This window comes from Schistocerca serialis, chromosome 9, assembly GCF_023864345.2.
Source record: "Schistocerca serialis cubense isolate TAMUIC-IGC-003099 chromosome 9, iqSchSeri2.2, whole genome shotgun sequence".
Classification (NCBI taxonomy): Eukaryota; Metazoa; Arthropoda; class Insecta; order Orthoptera; family Acrididae; genus Schistocerca; species Schistocerca serialis.
In genome coordinates this window covers 132,198,360-132,223,356 of record NC_064646.1, presented here as the reverse complement: position 1 = coordinate 132,223,356, position 24,997 = coordinate 132,198,360, and the positions used below count along the sequence as shown (strand labels likewise).

The 24,997-nt window shown below is 41.6% G+C and overlaps 1 protein-coding gene across 1 annotated transcript in view; it reads left to right on the top strand.

The window, feature by feature from the left end:
- The first annotated feature begins 1,547 nt into the window (after positions 1–1,547).
- LOC126419148 (serine protease gd-like) overlaps positions 1,548–24,997 on the top strand; it is a 309,601-nt gene continuing 286,151 nt past the window's right edge. Inside the window, exon 1 of the mRNA XM_050086257.1 lies at positions 1,548–1,679. Coding sequence (XP_049942214.1) covers positions 1,654–1,679 — 26 coding nt within the window. The 5' untranslated portion in view covers positions 1,548–1,653. The remainder of the gene's footprint in view (positions 1,680–24,997) is intronic.

Here is a 24,997-nt window from a genome sequence, read left to right as displayed (position 1 = left end):
ATATAAACAGTAAAACGCTTCATCATTTACGTTTTTTCGTGGATAACATGTTGTATTTCAGGAATTTATTGATGTCTGCTTGCTTGTTATTCCGCTTCTCTTGCCCTGTAGACGTCTTTTATGCGATTTCAAGGAGCCGCTTCCATCATTACGAAGCTATTCAAACAGAGGCAAATCATGACACATTGTTTACGTAAATGATGGTTTGCGCGTGTTTGAATTCCTGCATTGTGTTGGAGACAGAATATCTTCATACAACGTAGAAGACAGTCCGAGGGGAAGAGAAACAGAACAACATGCAGGAGGATCTGCAGCGAATAGGCACTTGGTGCAGGGAGTGGCAACTGACCCTTAACATAGACAAATGTAATGTATTGCGAATACATAGAAAGAAGGATCCTTTATTGTAAGATTATATGGTAGCAGAACAAGCACTGGTAGCAGTTACTTCTGTAAAATATCTGGGAGAGTGCGTGCAGAATGATTTGAAGTGGAATGATCATATAAAATTAATTGTTGGTAAGGCGGGTACCAGGTTGAGATTCATTGGAACAGTCCTTAGAAAATGTAGTCCATCAACAAAGAAGGTGGCTTACAAAACACTTGTTCGACCTATACTTGAGTATTGCTCTTCAATGTGGGATCTGTACCAGGTCGGGTTGACGGAGGAGATAGAGAAGATCCAAAGAAGAGCGGCGCGTTTCGTCACAGTGTTATTTGGTAAGCGTGATAACGTTACGGAGAGGTTTAGCAAACTCAAGTGGCAGACTCTGCAAGAGAGGCGCTCTGCATCGCGGTGTAGCTTGCTGTCCAGGTTACGAGAGGTTGCGTTTCTGGATGAGATATCGAATATATTGCTTCTCCCTACTTATATCTCCCGAGGAGATCACGAATGTAAAATCAGAGAGATTCGAGCGCGCACGGAGGCTTTCCGGCAGTCGTTCTTCCCGCGAACCATACGCGACTGGAACAGGAAACGGAGGTAATTACAGTGGCATGTAAAGTGCCCTCCGCCACAAACCGTTGGGTGGCTTGTGGAATATAAATGTAGATGTAGATGTAGAACATACAGAGATCACATACAACGCTGGTGTGAATAGTACCACTTGAAAATAGGAATAAATTCCTGAACCGCGTCGCGCTGCGCATTAAGAAACGTAACTGGTACGATGATTTATTGTTAAAATCATTTGTTGGCAATGAGGAACGGCATACTTATGCCTGCTCTTACTCATTTTACCGGTAATGAGATACTTATCTTCACTAGATGAGTGGCGAACACAACGTAGACAACAGCAGTTACTTTGCAGCACGTTAACTGGCAATATCCGATCTGCCGCAGTGTCTCCCCAGTGACGTCACAGCAGATAGACCGACTGAGCGATTTTAACGCGAGAAGCCAGAATATACCCCCCTCCCTACCCGTCACCTTCCTGACTGCATGAATCACGTGGGGACCAGAATGTAGCCTACAGTGGCGGGGAATCTTCGCGGTAGCCGCAAAACAAAATTAGTTTCCGGTAAAGCCGCAGCGCGGCTCTGCGTAGCGGCTGGAGTGCAGGTAGCATCACCACCAGGTGTTAGCAGCTCACAAGCCCAGTAGGGCAGCCGACGCGCGGAAGGGAGCACGTACCTCTTCGCGCCACAAGCAACATGCGGTTCACGGACGACGCGTTCTGGTAAGTCTCGCTGCTGTCAATAAGTAAACACCGTGACCTATGTTTGTCTCTACCAATGGTAGAAAAGCAATAGGCTCATATAAATTCACTTGCTATTTCTTCGCACCTTCCAATTTCGAGATTTGGCTGTGTCTTGCGATATGGCTTAGTTTTTCGAATTAGAGATTTGGCTGTGTCTTGCGATATGGCATAGTTTTTCGAATTATAGTGACGCCTCCTCAAATTTCCCGTTCTAAGCCTCTAATTGCAACATCGATTTATGATTCTTAACGCGTACGATCAATGTACTTGTTTTGTTTCGTCGGTTTCTCAAACATTTCTGCGCCTCACTTTAAACATTACATGTAAATTCTGCAATTTCAACCGTTATTAGCGACAGTAATTTTTGTTAAGACACTATCATTGCCTGCTCACGCAGTTGCATGTTATCGGCTGTATACCTTAGACAATCGAAGCATTATCTATAAAGAAATACGGTAGGATTGTTGTCGTTAAGCATATCGCGCTGTTAGAGATGTTAGTTTACACATCAACAGGATTAGCAATTCCTTAAGAAATACTACTAAACTTGTATCAAATGATGGCATAACCGGAGAGAGAGTATTTTATCTTAAACCTAGAAAGCCAAAAGAAGAAAATGCAAAATTTTAAGACTGGCAAAGTACACAGCAAACTTAGAACTTAGTCTGCGGAAGTTGGAAGTGGACGAATATAACTGTAAGCAGTATGTTTATCCTCTACATTGTCTTGAAAGCGTAAATAGTGTAATTATATCAGCGTATTCAGTTTTGGCACACATGGAAATTATGCCCAGTGCAACTGCTGGAGATAGTTAAGGTCACGTTTCGGTCACTGACAACAGGTAAATGATCAAGAACACGCCTGTGATTTATTCATATCCAGTACGGACATTGTAAGAACATCCTGTGTCAGGTCTTTCTTAAAGTACGAACGCAAGTTAGACCATACTGACAAACATTGCACTTATCGAAAAATGACCTACCTCGTAGTACAGGAAAGTAAATGAACACTAATGGCTCCACCTACCGCAGATTTTCGTTCTGCTTCTATTGGTCACGAGGCTTTTGCCTTTGCAAATATTTTTCTGGGCACACGGTGATTAGAACCACTGTTTTTACCCATTAATCCTCACCACCAAATACTGCACATCTCAAAGCAGTTACACGGCAGCGAATATGGAGTTCAAATAATTAAACCTTTTTAATATTTTTATCAGGTGTGTGTGTGTGTGTGTGTGTGTGTGTGTGTGTGTGTGTGTGTGTGTGTGTGTGTGTGTACGTACTAAATGATAGTTCAAATACGGTATCGAGATAATTTGCAAGGCTCTTAAGAAAAAACGGAGAGGCATGTCTCACTACTGATGTTGGTGCGAGAAGCCTATAGGTTAATCAGGATCTATACAAAGCCACAATGTGGCATTGTATGGTTCATTCTACCACGAAGTAGTGCAAAGAAATCAAATGATGCATGTTTTGGAACACTTAATCGATTTTAGTGTTGCTCACTGACCTTCTGGCAGGTAGCGTTGATTGTGCAGCCAGACAATTTATATTGTCTCAAAAGCTAAAATCAAAGGACTCCAGACTAAGTCTTTTGAGATGAGACACCATTGTTCGTTAATTCCTTTTATTTATTATTATTATTATTATTATTATTATTATTATTTTGAATTTACAGAAAGCAGTATGATACATATTGTTCAGAGATGAGGCATGACGCTATGATACGATAGTGTTCGTAACTGCCAAAATAACCGTATGTGCAGTATTTTATTTATCGCGTCAGAAGCAAACTAAAAACAATATTACATTACTACATACATACATACATACATACATTATGGTTTATAAATTAAACTAGTCAAGAACGAAATAAATGATTAGACACAGATTGTGTTGTCAAACATAAGGTAATTTTAATCTGTACAGTGGATGCCCAAAAATTTGCAACGTCCAGTGCACTTTGTGTAGCGTGGAAATACGGAAGCGTCCGATCCCACCCGTCTGCTATGACCCATGACGTCACAAATATGGCGGAAACAAAAACACACACACTTTCCACAAGAAGCCTAATGACACTAACGGGACAAGCGCGGGAAATGGGGTGTTTTGGGTGGGGGGCAAACTAAATATAAACAAATTTAGACGCCTTGCGTAGCTACAACGTGTAAGTGAAGACAGTCATGCATGAATACCCACCCACCTCCCCAGGGGTCGTAACCCCTGCAACCCGCAGAAGATAAAGATGCTTCAGTAGCTGATTAGTGTTTTTTGCCTTTAAAAAAAAAATCTCACGGGATAGAACGAACAGATCAGAAAGATAAATATAATAAACTAAAACAGAAATTCGAGGAAACAGATAATTAAAATAAGTAATAAGTGTTTTTAAATTTAAAAAAATCTCACGAGATAGAACGAACAGATCAGAAAAGTAAATAAAATAAGATAAAACAGAACTGGAAACAGCCACACTCAAACCAAACTCCGCGCCGTCATGATGTCACACACAACACTCTTACGTCACGGGTCAAAGCCGACACGTTGGATCGGACGCTTCTGTCAACCCTGTAGCGTTTACGAGGTCCTCCATGGTGCACACAGTTTGGAGGTAATGTGCATTGTAGTAGATGTGTTGATGTCTGCACGGCAACTCCGCAGTGACACTGGAGAGAGTCCACCTGGAAGCCCCACCTTTCCAGATTACTCTTGGATCTTGTGACAGAAGAACGCAGGCGGTTGAGTGATTTCCATGTGGACCATTTCTCTGTGTGGCCTGGGGGAAGAACTTCTTGCGGGATCAGCCACTCCTCCAGATGCTGGCATCTGACCTGCCATCTCTTTTCCCGGTGTTGATGTGGAGTGTCAGCGAGTGGTTCTGTACTGTGAAGGAAGCTCTTTCTAGACACAAGTCTTTGCTGTGCCGGTTGGTGGCCATGCAGTAGGTGGGCTTCGGATGTTAGTGCCTTCTTCATTTCACTCCGTGCTGCTGTATCTCTTCGGATGTCCGGAGGGGCTATGCCGGATAAGCAGTACAGTTTTTCCACAGGTGTGGCTCTTAGACAACCCGTAGTGATACATGTCTCATTCAGAGCAAAATCAACTTTCTTTGTATGTGTAGATCTGCACCATACTGGGCAAGCGTACTCAGCTGCAGAGTAGCAGAGGGCTAATGCGGATGTGCGCACTGTGTCTGTGCAGCGATGGATATAGATTCGTCGCTTAACGTGTGTGGTCGGTAGCCACGTTTCTCCATGAACTTGGCTGACATTGTGGAAAGAACACCTAATAGGACCTTATCTCACGTCGTTCATTATAGATTGGTTCCCACATTTGTTATAAACTGAAGCTGTTATCCGCGAGAGGTGTGGTCTTAGATGAGACAGCACATTCCAGTGTAAATGTCTGTGATCTTGACGAGATACCTTAATCGTTTGTTTGGAAGCAGAGGCCCTGCACCATTGTGGGCGAGATTGTTCGGTATGTACAGGTTTTTTCTTTCTCCCTACGGGATTACAGGAAGACGGTAGTGTCATATGAGTATCTGTGTGCAACAGATTTCAAGGACATGCGTCCATGTGTCAATTTGAGGACGAGCGGTCGCCACTTTTCAAGTGTTTACTGTCATTCCGTAGCTCAAAATAGGCTACCTGCTGTTCAGACTAGTGTACCACCTACCAAGTTGGTTGCTGTGACACTATCCCGCAGCAAGTATATAAATGCTCTTGACATTGTCTCCACAGCTGAGTTATGTAAACATCGATACAAATCACCAAAGCTATAGTCCAGATTCGTTCGGTACGTCACAATCAGTTTGGTTCTCAAGGAACTTAAAGTGATATGGAAAGCTCGCCAACAGTCCTCGTAATTACTTCTCACAAAGTGTCAGAAATGTGGCGATTAGGTATTCAATCATGACATCGGCACATTTCTGCCCCTTTGTGAGTAGTTACGAAGACTGTTGGCAAAACTTTGGTGTCACCTGAAGATTTCATTTCGAACGAAACCGGCTCTGCGTAATAGAAGTACCTTAAATACAGCTGCTGTCAGTTTTATTAATAATTATATAAATATATAAATATTTGTTTTATGAACTGAAACGCCTTATAGTTGCTGCAATTTATATTTGTTCATGTTGCGTTTTGCCTTTTATAAGACATGTGCGGTGGATTTAACCCTAGAAAACTAAAGGAAAAATGTTACATTGCTACTAACAAATCGCCAATTGTAGTACTTCATATTTATTCGAAGGAAGTTATAATTTATAGGTTTTCTGTCGTTTGTCCAACAGAAAACTGTGTTTCCTCTCATCTGGTCATGTTTGAAGTCGCAGTGTCATTTCATTTATAAAACATACATGTTTTGACATCGCGATGTGCTTGTTTTCGTATTTCGTCACATAACCGCTGCGGAATGTCACTACTGGTAGGGCAACTACTACAGATTGTTCTTGCAAGAAAGGTTCGGTGTTCCGACGGAAATCGCTTGAGATTCTCGTCAGAAAACTTGCCACATACCTACTGGTGTTGCACAGCAGCTAGCCACGAATACCAACAAAACAAGGAAAGCGTGACGTGACAATGTGTCGCCGTTTTATAGGTGAAGTGACAGTGCGACCTCTCACCTACAACCAATTGAGAGGGAACACAATTCGATCAGACAAACATAATGACTTCAAGTAATTTATGTAAAAATCATAGCGTTGTTTCCTAATCGCTTATAAAACTACTGTTCGTGATTGAAGCTACTTTAGGTCTCAATGTAAAAGATGCAACGCCTCTGAAACAAAAATATAGATAGTAGCGCAAAAAGGGTAAAGGAGTTATAGTTTAAAAGACGAACATCTGCACACCTTTGATATTAAGTTATAGATATTTGTGTATTTGAACCGTAATCGTCAGCCATTGCAGCATAAAAGCTCTGCAGCTTTCCTCATGAATCACGGTTTTCAGCTATACACGTCCATGGATACGCATCTCCGCTTATCCATAGATACTCGGCCGTTTTTGAGAAAACAACGGTAAAAGTTTTAGAGATATTTAAAGTGCATTTTAACGAGTAAGTTGTTCAACCGAGGCGGCAGCTCAATTGCTAGCGCGTAGTGTCACCCTTGCGCACCCGTGTTCCAAACCCCATTATTATTTTTTGTTTCCACTTACCTAACCATGTTAGTAGAGGATTACTGCACGAATGTTGAAATAACGCTGCCCTTATCGGTTTACTAATCGTAAGTCTGCTGAAGGAATTTCAGTGAAATTCCTGTATTATATATTAATTCACAATCAATTCCAAGCACCAATTTACGGTAAAGTGATTAATCATGTGTGGTTAGCCGCGAAGGTATCACCAACTTTTGAAATCTGCATCAATATGAACGACGTTTCTTTGGTTGGGTGATAGATGTGGGAGAGGGCGTCAAAATGCAAGGTCATCGGTTACCCCGGATGAAGGAAGGAACGATCCCGGCATTTGCCTAAAGCGACTTAGGGAAATCATGGGAAACGTAAAACTGGATGCGGGTTCGAACCGTCGCCCTCTCAAATGAGAGTCCAGTGTGCTAACCTCTGCGCCACTTCGCTCGGTGACATTGCTTTCCAGAGTGAGATTCATACGAAGAAATGTCACTAGGGCAAACCTGTCCTCGCGCAATGCTGGCAGGGTTCGGAATTCCCATGTTTCGAATGTTTCTGCGATGGTATCAAGGGCGTGCGCCAAATCTTCCTGAAGAATAAACACAACAAAAAATAAAAATAAAACAGAAAAAAATGATATAAGAATGAAATAAAAAGGTATGAGAATGTAAAAAGATTGTAACCCTGAAAGATTCTGAAATCCAGTGGTAGTTTCTCAACGAATATAACGCCCGTAGCCTCCTTAATAAGAAACATTTGTGTAATAACCTTCTACGGACTTAGATAACTGAAAAATAAAATAAAGACGATAATCGGGTTTTGAACGCCAGGTGCATTAGCGACAGCCCGCGACGCTAGCCACTGTGCCATTGTTTCGCCTGAGGTACTGCGTTGAAAACTTTGACCGCTGTTTTTCAGAAACGGTAGAGTATCTACAGATTATATATATAATAAACATGGCTCGTTTCCACGAGCTGCTTTACGTTTTTAAATTTTTTAGTTATGACAAACATTTTATGTGCTTTTCTTCATCCACATGACAACTTGAGTTCCAACTTAAAATGAACAAGTTTCAGAACAAATAGATTTTGGAAGTCCTGAAGATGACAGAAAAGTCTGTCAAAACCGGTTGTTTCAAATAAATATTTATGTGATCTTGGCTGCTGAATGTTTTTAGAAAATCTGCAGATAAACTGGGACATGGATTCGCTTATTTTGATTCCTCTTCCTCTGAGCGAAGTTTCTGGGGAAATCGGATTATGGCACTTTGCGTGTTCTCATCAGCCTCGTCATTCCAGTTAAGAAGCTGCTTGACAGTATTAACGGATCCAGGTCACGACAGCTGACAACGGTGTGCTGAGACGCCACTCTCCTCCATAATGCATCCAACGACGCCACTGGCGGAGGACAACGTGGCGATCGGCCGGTACCGATGGAGCGCGAGGGCCTGTTGACGGAGTTTATCTTTACGTCCGTGCTGCTCTAACGTATTTTCTAATGGCATCTGACCCATTAGTTCCCGCTTCCATCTTTCCGTATCTCTTCCAATCCAACCAACCAACTTAAACCTACAGCAAAATTTCCCGTGCACCTTCATTTCCTTCACGATACAACCATAACTAAGTTTCGTACTGATATCTGTTCTACGACATCTTGCCCTCCTACCAACGTCCGTCATACATAGCATTTCTCCGTTGCTCAGAGGACAACGTTCCATTTTTAGATGCACATCTCTATAGTTCGTTTGACTCCCATAAACCAAAAATGGTAAAACATACTGATTGAAAACTTTTTAGTTTCAGATAGGGCATAAGCTTAGTTTTGAAAACTTTGGATTATTGAAACCGTAGTAATTAAGATAATCAGGTGCACGGAATCATCATTTTTGAGCAGTGTTACGCCCGCCGTTGTTGAGAATCTTTGTCGGCTGCAATATAGAGAATCATTCGTCACCTCCGGCAGGCGCCGGTGGTGTGTTTCAACCTGTGACAAAAGGTGTTTTTCCAGCATAACAATGAAATGTTAATATGTACTCTTGGGCGATAGTATTGAATAAACTTCAATTTATTATGTATTTCTAAGTCTACCATAAGTTATGGTGTCCTACATATTTACGCCCGTGAATTAGGTGCAAAAACTTAGATAAAATTAGTTATATGTAAGTTGCACACACGAGGGACTTTTATCTGAAAATAGGTTTCAGTTATTCACGACTTCAGTACACCGTATTATTCCCCTTCTTTTGACTAAAATACCCTGTACACGGTGTAACGATCTTATGCCATCTTACTGGGAGGGCTGGTATGCCCACGTGGTACCACTCCTCGGATAGACGTCGGAGCTGATGTTTTGATGCATCAGAGACTCCGTCATCCATGTACTGATTCCCGCGGAATGCTTCCTTCATTGCGCCAAACAGATGTAAGTCGGAAGTTGCGAGCTCCGACTGCGGAGTGAATGAGAAAAAAAACGGTTCAATGTAGTTACCTAAACTGCTCTCGGGTGCGCACATTTGGGTGAGGTCTTGCGTTGTCTTTGAGAAGTTTGTGTGCATTCCTGTGGCGACGAACAGGCTCAAGTCGTCCCTTCAGTTTCCTGCGGTTAGCATAGTATATTTCGTAGTTTAACGTTGCACACTGCGGAAAGACATCAAGCAGAATAAATCCTTCAGTCCCAGAAGACCGTCGCCGTGAGTTCATCGGATGAGCGTGCGGCTTTGAACTTCCTGGAGAGGTGGTGTGGCAACACTCCATGGATGGCCGTTTTGTTTCCGGTTCGAAGTGACGAACTCATGTTTCATAGCTTGTGACGATACTCGACAATAATTGTCACGACCAGCCTCGCCTAACGCGCTAGCAAATACATCTACATCTACATGGCTACTCAGCAAATCACAATTAAGTGCCCGGCAGAGGGTTCATCGAACCACCTACACAATTCTCTATTATTCCTGTCTCGTATAGCGCGCGCAAATAGACAGTCTCCTTAGTATGTCTGTTACATTTTCTAAGTGTCTTGCCAATAAAACGCAGTCTTTGGGTAGCCTTCCCCACAACATTTTTTGTGTTCCTTCCAGTTCAAGTTGTTCGTAATTGTAATACCTAGGTATTTAGCTGAATTTACGGCTTTTAGATTAGACTGATTTATCGTGTAACCGAAGTTTAACGGATTACTTTTAGCATTCATGTGGATGACCTCACACTTTTCGTTATTTACGGTCAACTGCCACTTTTCGCACCATTCAGATATCTTTCCTAAATCATTTTGCAGTTTGTTTTGGTCTTCTGGTGACTTTATTAGTCGATAAAAGACAGCGTCATCTGCAAACAACCGAAGACGGTTGCTCATATTGTCTTCAAAATCGTTAATATAGATAACGAACAGCAAAGGGCCTATAACACTACCCTGGGGAACGCCAGAAATCACTTCTGTTTTACTCGAAGACTTTCCGTCAATTATTACAAACTGTGACATCTCTGACAGGAAATCACAAATCCAGTCACATAACTGAGACAGTATTCCATAAACACGCAATTTCACTAAGAGCCGCTTGTGTGGTACAGTGTCAAAAGCCTTCCGAAAACCCAGAAATACGGAATCGATCTGAAATCCCTTGTCAATAGCACTCACCACTTCAAGTGAATAAAGAATTTGTTTCACAGGAACGATGTTTTTTAAACCCATGTTGACTGTGTGTCAATAGACCGTTTTCTTTGAGGTAATTCATAATGTTCGAACACAATATATGTTGTAGAATCATGCTGCATATCGATGTTAACGATATGGGCCTGTAATTTAGTGGATTACTCCTACGCGCATACGGTCCTTCGTTGCTCTGTATACAGGGAGAAAAGTATTTAAACCGACAAACTCTGGGAAGTTGTAGGGGACATCAAAACAAATACTTTTCCCTAGTGTCATTTTTTCCTTTGAGGGTTATTTAAACCAGTGGAGGCCGTATTACGCTCTTCAGTTGTAAGCAACTTCTGTCCACCAGTGTAGTAGTGCATTGTCTCTGTTTACTAATGGAGCGATACACCTTGAATGAGTACACTGATATGGATGATGCGTGCTACGTAATACACCACAACGGACGAGCTGCACAGCGGGTTTATCAACAATAATATCCTAATCGCCCTATCCCGCATCATACGACCTTTGCTACTGTGTACCAACCAACGTCTGCGTGAAACCGGGTCATTTAGCAGATTACCTGGACAGGGACGCCGTCGCACGGTAAGAACGCTGCAATTCGAGGAAGCTGTCTTGCAGCATGTGGAGCGGGATCCTTCAATCAGCACTCGTGCAACTGCACGTAACATGGGGACGAATCAGACGAATGTAAGAACAGTTCTTAGAGAGCAATTGTTACGTCCATTTCACTTACGGCGTGTCCACAACCTGGAACCAGTCGATTATCCACCCAGAGCACAGTTTCGCAGTGGTACCTGGAACAGTGTGAAATGCATCCTACATTTCCATCCTCTGTGTTTACCGATGAAGCAAGTTGATGGAGTCTTCAACATGCACAATTCGCATGTTTGGAGTGAGGATAACCCACATGCCACAGTTACTAGCGCTCATAAAGTGCGTTTCTTCGTTAATGTGTGGGTCGGTGTTGTTGGGTACTGTTTAATTGAGCCGTATCTACTACCTAGGCCATTAAATGGCAGGCACTATTAAAATTTTCTCGCTAGAGCAATGCCAGAATTGCTGGAAGACGTCCCGCTCCCTACAAGACAACGCATGTGGTTCCAACATGACGGGGCGTCGGCACATTTCAGTCGTCGTGTGCGTCGATTCCTGGACCGACCGTTCCCAGAAACGTGGATCGGCAGAGGTGGTCCTGTACCAATGGCCTGCTCGAAACCCAGATATGTTCCCTCTGGACTTTTTTGTGTGGAGAGACGCGCAACCTTGTTTACGAAACTCCTGTTGCATCAGAAGAGGATCTGGTTGCCCGGATAATAGCAACAGTAGGATAAATTCAGGATGCTCCTGGTATTTTTGCCCGTGGCAGACAGAACATGATCCGACGGTGTAACCTTTGTTTACGTGTCAATGGAGGCATTTTTGAAAATCTACTGTAATTGAAATGGGGTTGTGTTAATGTGTTGTCTCTTTGTCATAAAAAATGGAAAAGTGGTTGTTGGTTTAATTTGCAGCCAGAGAAATCTTCCTCTACCGGTTTAAATAAACCTCATAGGAAAAAATGACATTAGGGAAAAATATTTGTTTTTACGAAGTTTGTCCGGAAAATACGTATAAAAGTTGAATAATAACTTTATTTTACAATTATTCGGGTATTACAATATGGTCTCCTTCAAAGTACTCGCGCTGAGACGCGATACACTTCTGCCAACGCCGTTTCCACTGTTGGTAACATCGCTGAAAGTCTTCAGTTGTGATGTTTAGTTGTCGTGTAGTTTCCGCCTTGATGGCTTCCACATGTCCCAAGTGCCGCCCCCGAAGCACCATTTTGCATTTCGGGAACATGAAGTCACACGGGGTTAATTCGGGTGAATAAGGCGAGTGGTCTGTCACGGTGATGGAGCTTCGGGCCAAAAACTCGCGCACAACGAGCGACGTGTGAGCGGGCGCATTGTCGTGATGAAGGCTCCACCTGCCCCCTTTTGCCAACTCCGGTCGAACTCTGGCCACACGAGCTCTGAGAAGTGTCAGAACTTCAACGTAAAAATTTCCGTTCACTCTCTGGCCGGGAGGGACAAATTCCTTGTGAACAATGCCCCTAGAATCAAAGAAAACAATCAACATTGTCTTCACATTGGACCTTGATTTTCGCGACTTTTTTGTTCTCGGTTCTCCTGCTAGTTTCCATTCCTTGCTTTGAGACTTGAGCTCCACATCGAATTCGTAAAACCAGGACTCGTCTCCAGTGATGATTCGGTTGAGAAAGTCCCCTCGTTCCTCTGCTTCCAACCAATCCTCACAGCATTCAACCCTCTTTGCTCTCTGTTCTGGCGTCAAGAGCTTCGGTACGATTTTCGCACACAATTTCTTCATTTCAAGTTTTTGTCTCAGGATTTCGTGAATGATTCTTTCGGGGATTGACAGATCGTTAGCAATCATTCTGTCAATCTACGGTCTTTAAGAACACCAGCCCTAATTCGTTCAACATTTGCATCGGAACTCGATGTCGACGGGCGTCCTGGGCGAGGGTCATCGTTCACTTCTTCTCGGCCATCCCGGAACCTTTTTAACTTGTTCGCGGTTGGTTCCTTCAGAGAATTGTCTCCGTAAATCTGTTTCAAACACTCAAATCTCACGGCCATTCTTGCCTAGCTTTGCAAGAAACTTGATGCTGACGGCAGGTGAAAAAGGGTAACTGTCAACAAGCTGCCGCACACTCCCATCTTCATGCAGTGCTCTGACTTGAACTGAGCGTTGATGGGATTGATTACAGCAGTAGTCCCACCTGGCGGTGACTGCAACCTGTAACGTAAAGACATTATTCAACTTTTATACGTATTTTCCGGACAAACCTCGTATGTCCCCTACAACCTCCTAGAGTTTGTCGGTTTAAATAATTTTCATCCTGTAGTCTTTGTTAGGCGGCGAGAAGCACATGGGGGGGGGGGGAGGGGGGGGGGCGGGGCGGGGCACACCTATGAGTACCCCTACTGATAGACGTGTCAGTACTACCAACAGAGACGTCTAGTTGAGCCGCGAGGTGTTCGTGATCCCTCGACTGTCCGCACGTTGCAACAGTGCAAGAGTCCCAGCTTAGTCCGGCCGGCCGGCACGCGGAATATCGGAAAGGTGTGTGCGGCCTTGTTGCGATGATGAACGACGCCTCGCCCACACATCTTTTTTAATTTTTTTTACGACGTTTCACAACAAATTCCGCGTTTTTTCACCCGAAATTCGCCGAGAAACTAAATTCGCTGCATTAATTACTGAACGCCCCTCGTAATAACCTATTTGCTGTGGACACGTCTGGATGTAGCTGCCTTAGGAGACGTGTAGTGCTAGAGATCGGCACGTATAATGAGCGGACGCTACCTGCTGTTAACACCAGCCAACAAGTCCATTAGACGTGACAACGGTCAGACCTTACGTCCGTTTGGCAACACAGCTCTTCCTCGAAGCTCGGCGGGAAGAAAACATGTAGCACTAAATGTTTTCGGCCATCCACCCAGAAAAGACCTCAGCGGTTTCCACAACCGCTCTTAAAGCTAGATACTGCTCGTGTGAGCTTACCGAAATATTTCACATTGTATTTAAAGTTGCAGTAATGATTTAAAAACCGTCGAAGGTAAGTAATGCTAACGTCTGTTCAGGTCGAGGACACTACGAGAATAATTTGACGTCGGCGGGACAGTGATGTACGTGGCAGTATGCTCCAGCACAAGCTGTTATTCTGACAAGATCTGATCTCAATGTTCGCGCCAGTGGCAAGTTGATGTCTAAAAATAAGACTTCACGCGCGATGTGAATCGACCTTAAAGCAGGAAACCTCCATTAACAGTAAGAGACGCATAGGTATTCACTAATTTTTCTCTCCTAGCGTAACCTGGAAATCCTATCACCCTGCATCTAGCGACATTGTCGTGGCCAGCTGCTCTTCGTGTCGTCGCATCACTGAATGGATGAAAAGTCTAAACTCTTGGAATAACTATAAAATGCATTTCAGAGAGAATTTTTGCGTCGTATACTAAGATTTTCTTTTCTGTACCAGTCGCATCGTGGCAAGGACCGTTGCTTACTACATGCGCATTGCAACTTGGCTAGGGGACTGTTCGGAGCAAATATAAGGATTTCTACATAATCCGCATTACAACTCGACAGTAAACAAAGCTGCTTGTCGCCACTGGAAGTTTTAGTGGCACGTATGCCAACATTATAAGAGCGATCACCTGGCGATAAGATCTGATGGTAGGGTTAAAGTGGCGCATATCCCACGGGATCACGGACCAAAGTTGTTAGAAGGATCGATTTCAAATTTGACTGACTGGAAACAATGTAAAGAATTGGAAAGGTAATGTTCACAGGCTCATTTGCTGTCAAAAGAGTAGCAAATATTGACATACACTGCTCCATGGCTGTGGGCTGTTTTTTTTTTTGCATGGAATGGACTGGGTCCACTGAAGCGATCAATGACTTGGAAATGGTTGTGTTAGGCTACTTGGAGACCATTTGCAGCAAACAACGATGGAATTTTTGTGGATGATGCTCCATGTCACTGGGCCACAATTGTTCACGATTGGTTTGAAGAATATTCCAGACAGTTTGAGAGAATTGCTTCGCCACCAGACCGCCCGACATAATCCCATCAAACATTTCTGGTACATAATGGAGAGGTCAGTTCGTGCACAAAATCCTGCACCAGCAACACTTAAGTAATTTTGGTCGGCTACAGAGGCAGCATAACACTATTTCTGCAGGGTACTTCCAACGAGTTCAGTCTGTGCCACCAGTTGCTGCACTACGCCGGGCAAAAGGTCTGATATGATAAGAGGTGTCCCATGAATTTCGTCATCGCAATCTATGTTAATATTTGTTACTCTTCTGACAGCAAATGAGCCTGTGAACATTAGCTCTCCAATTCTTTACATTGTTTCCAGTTAGTCAAATTTGAAATTGATCCCATACCCTCGATCATTATTCCATTATTGCCATTCACGTGTTCCTTTATAGGAAAACTGCACTTTCTCGTAACTTCACCAATAAATCGAAGTCAGTCGTTTTCTGTGCTATACAACTGAGAATGTGTGGTCGTCCCAGTTCATGTATTCACAAACTTCTATTCTTAGTTATTTGTACAACCTGAGTCCAGTTGACTTAACGAAGCAGTCAAAGCCCTCAGTTTCGTGAACTACATAACGTTACACTTTTGTATTAGTACGTTTACGTATGTTTATAAATTCAATTTTTCGTAAATTGATTTTCCAATACCGCTTCTAATTCTTTGTTGAAATTGTTGTGGTCTTCAGTCAAGAAACTGGTTTGATGCAGCTCTCCATTCTACTCTATCCTGTGCAAGCTTCTTAATCTCCCAGTACCTACTGCAACCTACATCCTTCTGAATCTGCTTAGTGTATTCATCTCTTGGTCTCCCTCTACGATTTTTCACCCTCCACGCTGCCCTTCAATACTAAATTGGTGATTCCTTCATGCCTCAGAACATCTGCTACCAATCGATCCCTTCTTCTAGTCAGGTTGTGCCGCAAATTTCACTTCTCCCCAATTCTATTCAGTACCACCTCATTAGTTATGTGATCTATCCAAAATGGTGGAAATGTTGGTTTGAGTCTCGGGTTTCAGCTCTTGCAATTCTTCACTCCCCTTTATTGATCTTCCACATTTAGTTGTAATTGGATTGTCAGATAGCTTATAACCTCCCAACAGTTAAAATATGTATAGCATTCATATTCAGTGTAACCTCCCAACTGTTTATTACTCCGTAACCTCGCAATAATAACGTGACTAACCTCCCAATAAAAAATGTGACTCACATATAACCTTTCAATAATTGCCTGACTGTGAATCTAAACTGATAAATTTGGGCGTCAGATCATTCTGAATAAATTGAAAATTCTTCCTTCAGTGAAGTCGCCGGATAACGCATATATACCTGCTCCTATAAGAAAATTTTCTGGCACAGCCCAGTGCAAAGCTGGCCACTAGATTTTTTTCATGCATAAAAAGAAACAACTGATTTTTCTTTACGATAATCGGGATGGCCATGGACTCGAGAAATTAGTAAATTCTTAATTCAGATGAATGATTGTCAAAAGTTAATTTTTATAAGAAAGATTATTAAGATTTTTAAAAACATTTACATGGGACTTGATATAACAATAGTACAAATTTAGTTGTAACCAACTACATATGCGCGAGGCTGCTTTTACCTTATGCTACATCGCTCAGGCACCGCCATCGCTCCCCACGACCGGCCCAGCCAACTCCATACACACGACTGCTAGCCACTACTTACTCCTACTCACACTGCTCTCTGGTCTGAGATTCTCTTATAGCTTACATATCGCAGGCAGCGCGTGAGGAGTCCATCGAAATTACATTTGCTCGAGTGCGCTGGCAATAAATTCTTTAGTCATGGACCTCTTACAAGCTACTAGGTTTTTAAATGTGGGCGGAGTGATACTGTGTGGAACTGGACCAGGAAATTAATAAATATCTTTATTCCATTAAAAAGAAGGAAATTTAATATTAGACAAAAAGAGAGAAATTATGGAAATTTTCTGAGTTAGGAACTTACAGCTGCTGATTAACAGCACTTTATGCTGCAAAGCTAGGTAATTCCTAAACTGCTATACGTGTTACGTATTTAAACCGTGACGGTTATCGTGCATAATCAATGGGTGGTGACAAAACATTCGCTATTTCTGTGTACAGGAACAGAAAAGTATCTTCCCATTTGTTGGACGGTGTTGCTTTGTAACATTTTTCAAGTGTGGTCGGATGGGCAGTGATGCTTGCAAGCAACATTTAAGCTCTCTGATTCAGTGATTTTTCTGTTCTCTCGGGTGCAAAGTTTCTGAAAAGTGCGCATCTCTCGCAGACGCCGTGCAAGGTTATGAGAGCCGATGTAGCAGTTTATTTTCCTTTTGTAACGCCGTTTTCTCATATGCAAGGAAAACTGCTTATCAAAGTAAAGACAATGTCTTACAGGTTAATTACACAACTGTCAGCGAATTATTACATGAAGCACTGAAAACGGAGCTTTGCAAATGGACCAATCTTTTCTGGGAACTGCAAACCCGGCAGACCATTAGACGGACAATCAGAGGAGAATAATAATAATAATAATAATAATAATTATTATTATTATTATTATTATTATTATTATTATTATTATTATTATTATTATTATTTAAGACTATTTCACACGAAATAGTGCAAAAAGCAAGCTTTCCTTTTAATCACACAAGGGACACTATAGTATTCATATTCTAGCATCGAAGCGCCTTACACAGGCAATGATGCTTGCAGGCAACATATTGTAAAAAAAAAAAATAAAAAAAAATAAATGCACGACTGTAAACATCTCATTTTGGTAACTTAGTATTTTTTCTTAACGGTATTTCGATGTGCGGCCAACGTTAAATAAAAGATAAGTAGATTCAGAAATTTTGCTGAATTACGAACATAAAACTGCCTGTGTAAGAGTCGTATATCCTGCACAGCTAGATTATTTTCAAGCTGCTATACCCAATTTGTTGTAAGGCTCTTGTACAGTATCAGTGCTTGGTGACAAAACATTCGGCAATTCTGTGCACAGAAATAGGAATGTTTCTTCATTCATTAAGAAGTTTTCTAGGCATTCTATGTCTCCTATACGTAGGCGTTGCAATGGTGTATGTACCTAGTGATCACTTTGCACTTTTTTCAATTATGCTTCTCATCTATGGGAGTTCAATAAAAAAAATTTCACGAACATTAATTGGCATAGATTTCAAAAATATTTCCTTGCGCAAACTTCTCCTTACCCTACTTAACCCGTAACAAAACCTAAGAAGATAGTTACTACCTGAATCGTGCTGACGACATCTAAACAGATTTACAGGCGCCATTCATATAAGAAAACTGACTGCCACAGAACCAATATTTGATTGTGAAACAAAAGATTCAGGCCTAAAATGTAAACACGACAGCAAAAATCGTAATTCCGAAATTCGATTCACGTCTTTCGCCCGTTGCGGCACAAGTTAACGTGGCTTAGACTAACAATGACTATATGCCAGTCTTATCACCAAACTGATATACTGTCCAGATCTGAATGGATATAACGCAATCACCGGCCACACTGCAGTCTGCCAGAACTGATACTTATCATTTGTATACAGGGTGTCCGAGCTAGAGATATACGAAAACATTTGTTTATCTCTCACTAGAGGAATGCCTCAGACACGGCCAACCGATTCGTTCAAATTTGGCAGGTCGCTTGTGTACAACCTACAACGAAGGACTCTAAGATATTTTGGGTCAACACCCCTGCGATTTTGAGAAAATCACCCCTAAAGATTATGACGTGCAATCGGCTCAAAATTGGAGGGATCGATAGATAATTGTAAATAGAGCAATTTTCATCATCAGGTATGGGGTCCGAAAAACGCAAACTTTTGCAGAAATCGAGAAAAGAAACTTTTACAACTGGCGCTTCTGTACCTACATGGTAAACGCTTTTCGCCGACAGCGCCGGTAGCGCAACGACCAAGGCGGGCTGGGAATCGGAAAACCAGGATTCGAATCTCGAAGGAACCTAGCGGATGTTATTCTTTTCGTTTCAATTTTTCCATATTTCAATAGAAGGATTAATAAGGTAAGTAAATCAATAAGGAATGATAATAAGGTATGCAAACTAATTTCGAAACGCCGTGAGTTAGTAAAGTATTAAACTTTGAAGCCTTGTCACATGAAAAAACTCTTGAGTAAGAGTGCTGCGAATTCCTTACGAGGGATCAGATAGCCAACCGTGCAACGCTCGTTTACAGCGAGGCACGGGACAGAATGCACGCGGGGAGAGTTACGTTGTTTCGGTTGCCTCTTCGTCACATCATAGTTGTGAGCCTGTAAGAGCGGAGGTGTCCAGCACGAGCCTTATAGAAGTCAATCGGAAGGAGCTGTTTTCCGTCATTAGGCTGCCGCGAACCTCGCGGATACATGTAGTGGTTTTTCCAGCGTTAATGCGCCGAATGAAATACGTTTTGTGAATGAATACAGTGTTTTTCCGTAAGTAACATATGGCGAGTACTGTATGTAGTTTGTAGTAATTAGCTCGTCTGTTTATGCCGTAGTAACTAGTTATTGTTTGTTGTCATATCTTTCAGGTGCATAATCTGAATAATGGAGGATGTACACCCTTCGACTAGAACCCTAATATATAGCTGGGAGCCTTTCACAGACGATGGCAAGCGGGAAGTTACCGACGCTGTGTTTTGGTTTGTAAAAGTGTTGCAAGGCAGATGCATTATCAATGCACTACCGGAAGCAAGCAGTTCTGTTTCTCGGCGTTCCAGATTGATAGGAGCGGCTATCGTCGAGCTGTTTTTGGAGCTGACGAACAAAATGACTTTCGTTGATACTGAAATACTATACCATAAGACGAAGCAGAAGGTGATTCAGTGGAAGATATCGTGACTAGTGAATCGCAAAATGGTCATAACACTTTGAAAATCTCCACGTCACTGGGAATATGTGCTTCATCTGTTCCCGATGAGTATTACGAGCCGGTTGCTAAAAGATTGAACTACGGCGCTATACCCTTTGTAGTAAAAGTAAAGGCGGTAGCGTTAGCCAGGAATCATCCAAATTGGAACTTAAAAACACTGCAAAAGAATGGAGCTGAAAAGGAAGGACGACTTGAAATTGTGGGAAAGTGATATCGTTAAATGAGGGAAAGGATACGACAAATACCAGACGATAAATAAGTGGACATACGACCGATTTGTCGAATCTCGTTGTCGTAACGAGAATGTAACAACGAGAATACTTCAGGAGCGGGCTGCAGGTGCAGCGCTTCAATGTACGGCCAACAAGGATTTTAAGTTTGCTGCATCATAATCTTTGGCAAGAAATTTCAAATCGGAGTATAAAATTCGTCAACGGCACGTCACTAAATACGTCTCTCATACAAAATATAAAAGATATACAGAAAGTGGCGGCTCTTTTCAGCACGCAGACGGCGTCACTATGACCGGTTTTAATGGTGATTACGTGATCAGCACCGATCAAACAGGATGCGAGTATAGAGTGAACATTCGACGCACGTTATCGCATAAGGGAGAAAAACGAACCCTTGTCTCAGTTGGTAGTAAAAGCAAACTAACACATTCGTACACGGGGCAATATGCCATCACAGCCCCTGGAAAAATGTTGCCTAAGGTTTTCCTGTGTTTACAAGAAACGAATGTTACATTTGGTCCTCGGGTTACAGAAGAGGTCAATCGTTCAACCGAATCTTTGAAAAATGTTTGCATTACCTGCTCCAAATCCGGGAAACTGACGAATGCAATTTACAGAACAGTTCTTGAGAATGTTTTAAAACCATAAGTTTCTAATAAGTTTTGACTAGTACTGGATTCCTGGAGTGGACAAATTAATACTACAATATGACAAAATGTTTATAGATGGCGAGGGTCAGCCGACGTGCACAGTAAAAGTAATACCGCCAAACTGCACACCTGTGTGTCAGCCGTGTGATGTTTATTTCTGTCGCCAGGTTAAAAACTTTATTTCCAGGCTTAAGAATTGCAGTGTGCTTCTGGAAACCCAGCGGGAATTGCACAAGCGCACGTATGCAATAACTATTCACTGCATAATTCATAACCAACTTTCAGCACCGGTTTTTCAGGCAATGATACGTATGCGTGGTACGCATCAAAATTAATTCCCGAAAAAGACATTTTTAAATATAAACCAAGTTTGTTTTCCACTGACTCTTCTGAAGGAACAGTGTAGCTGTCGAAAGATTGCATTCATTAGATGTTCTTGGTATCGTGAGTATATTTGTTTCGAATGTTTATATGACAAGTACCATCCATCTAATTGTTCGAAGAAAAGTGAGGACACGTAACAGTGACTGGAAGAGCCATTGTAAAGTGACCTGGAGAACATTTTAGTTTTTACTATCCCAAGAGGTTTGAGAAATTTACTTGCCTACGTTATCATTCCTTATCGATTTACCTACCTTATTAACCCTCCTATCCCTATCAATTGAGACATGGAAAAATACAAACGAAAAAAAAACATTCGCAAGGTTTCTTAGATATTCCAAACAGAGTTCTCAGATTCCCAGCCAGTTAACTTGGCCGTTGCGCCATTTTTTTAAATATATATTTTTCCGGTGCTGTCAGCGAAAAGCGTTAACCATGTGAGTACAGAAGCGGCAGTTGTAAAAATTTCTTACCTCGATTTGTGGAAAAGTATGCGTTTTTCGGACCCCATACCTGATGATGAAAAATGTTCCTATTTACGATTATCTATAGATTCCGCCAATTTTGAGTCGATTGCTCGTTATAACCTTGAGGGGTGATTTTCTCAAAAAAGCGGTGGTGTTGACCCAACATATATTAGTTTCCTTCGTTTTAGGTTTACACAAGCGACCTGCCAAATTTGAGCCTATTCGGTTGGCCGTGTCTGAGGCCTTCCCCTTGTCAGTAGCTGTTAAGGTTTATAACTCTGTCAAGCACTGTAAACAAGAACTCGCATGTTTATGCATGTTGGTAAAATTCAATATGGGCAACGTTTGTAGTTAGACAAATTTCCAAACGGTATTAAATTTCTCCCCACACGTTCATAAGCATGACAGGCGTTATGCCCTCTATTGCAGCGTAGATCCGTTGTCTATCTATCACACCTCGAACACGTATTCTATAAACAGTGTCCTTGATAAAACCTCAGCCACTGAAATCCAGCGGACTCGGATCAGACGACCAAGGTGGACAGACAATGGGGTCCTCCTTCCCGGTCCAACGTTTAGAAATGTTGCAATCCCAATAATAATAATAACCACAGTGACTGCATAGATGCGATGGAAAAACAGATTCCTATAAATATCTAGGATACAGGCAAAAAATAGGAATAGATAATACAAATATTAAAGAACTAAAAGAAAAATATAGACAAAGACTAACAAAAATACTGAAAACAGAATTGACAGCAAGAAACAAGACAAAAGCTATAAATACTTATGCTATACCAATATTGCCCTACTCATTTGGAGTAGTGAAATGGAGTAACACAGACCTAGAAGCACTCAATACACTTACACGATCACAATGCCACAAATATAGAATACATCACATACATTCAGCAACAAAGATTCACATAAAGCAGAAAGGAAGGAGGAAGGGGATTTATAGACATAAAAAACCTACATTATGGACAGGTAGACAATTTAAGAAAATTGTTTCTGGAACTAGCAGAAACGAGCAAAATACACAAAGCAATCACTCATATAAATACATCGGCTACACCACTGCAATTTCATAACCACTTCTACAACCCTTTAGATCACATAACATCAACAGATACGAAGAAAGTAAATTGGAAAAAGAAAACACTACATGGCAAGCACGCGTATCATCTAACACAGCCACACATCGATCAAGACGCATCCAACACATGGCTAAGAAAAGGCAATATATACAGTGAGACGGAAGGATTCATGATTGCAATACAGGATCAAACAATAAACGCCAGATATTACAGCAAGCACATTATTAAAGATCCCAATACCACAACAGATAAATGCAGACTTTGCAAACAACAAATAGAAACAGTGGATCACATCACAAGTGGATGTACAATACTAGCAAATACAGAATACCCCAGAAGACATGAAATGTAGCAAAAATAATACATCAACTTGCCATACAACATAAACTAATAAAACAACACGTTCCCACATACAAGTATGCACCACAAAATGTACTGGAGAATGATGAATACAAATTATACTGGAACAGAACCATTATGACAGTTAAAACAACACCACATAACAAACCTGACATCATACTCACCAATAAAAAGAAGAAATTAACACAACTAATCGAAATATCCATACAACTAATATACAGAAGAAAACAGGAGAAAAAAATTGAAAAATACATCCAACAGGCTGAGGAAGTCAAGGATATGTGGCATCAGGATAAAGTTGACATTATACCAATTATACTATCAACTACAGGAGTCATACCACATAATATCCACCAGTACGTCAACGCAATACAGCTACATCCAAACGTATATATACAACTACAGAAATCCGTAATTATTGATACATGTTCAATTACCCGAAAGTTCCTAAATGCAATGTAACATATACCGTACAGTTAAAAGGAAGTCACGCTTGATCAAGGTCCGCGTCACTTTCCATTTTTAACCAGACATAACGTCTGAGAAAGGAAAGAAAGAAGATGATGATAATAGGATCAATCTACTGGAAAAAATGACATCGGGAGACATCTGTGAAACTGCATAGGTCTCCAACATGTAGTTATTCCCTGTCACTGGCGCGCATGCGGCCTGAGACAGCAGTGTTCATGAAATGAGGACGAGGATCACATTTTGCAGTGTGTCTCAGTCGATTGCATCTTACCCAACGACATAAAATGTCGATTTCTTTGGTTATAAGGATTTATTTATGCATACCTATGGCCCCGACACCTTACACAAATTTGACGGCACTTTTCACATTTCCCTTTAGCACAATCGAAATAGTGTGAATCATTCGGCTGTGAACAATTTCTTTGTGGCTTCATGTTTTAATTCTAACGCAGAAGCGGGACACCAACCAGACATTCGACTTACGAATTATTTCCGAAAGAATCAACCTATTTCATAAGACTATATCGTCTACATAATGAAGAAAAAGCTAGATTTAGATCTTAATTTAGACACAAGACCACAAAATTTTTGTTTAAAAAAATAAGATTTTGCAAGGGTATATCTTGTTTCATAACTAACTTCTCCATGGTCAAGAACGACTACGTGGGATCATTTTGATCACTGCTTTTCTTTTTTAAAACTGATTTTCTACTGCTACACAACTTTCTGATCCATTTCATTTGGAGTGTCGAAATCCTCAGTGTATTGTAACTGCTCCACGTCGGTGATAGGTTATTTAATACAGTGTGTATTGCGTTGATGATTAGGGAGGACGAGAACCACGCAGCTGACGGACCACCAGTTGTCTCGTGCCTTCGCTCTGTAACATTCTAGGGACGTATTCTCAGTCATAACTCTTGACCAGCGCCAGACTGCACATCCAAAGGACTCCTCGCGTTTGATAACTGGTCAATAACGAAATTTTTATCTATTACTTATCACTTCTTTCACATCTGTTAATGGTTCTTAATGTCAAAAGTGCCGAGCTTCACCGCGATTCTGGATCTACGTTAAACTGTAGGTCGTAAAGTAGTACTCAAACCTACCTTGGGGTTGCTAAAAGCTTGACCTTTTTGATTTTATACAATGACGTGTCAATCACTTAATGATGAAACTGAATAATCTTAACAAGTTCATCATAGCTAGCAACCACCTGTTTGCAAATGAAACTCACTAAAGAATTAGACCAGATGGTCCGTTGCGACATCTTGATCCACCCATCTTCTCTTTGGTCTCCTAATGCTCCTTCTTTCTTTGTACCGTAGCAGTTGTTTTGAAATCCGTTCAACGCCCAGCC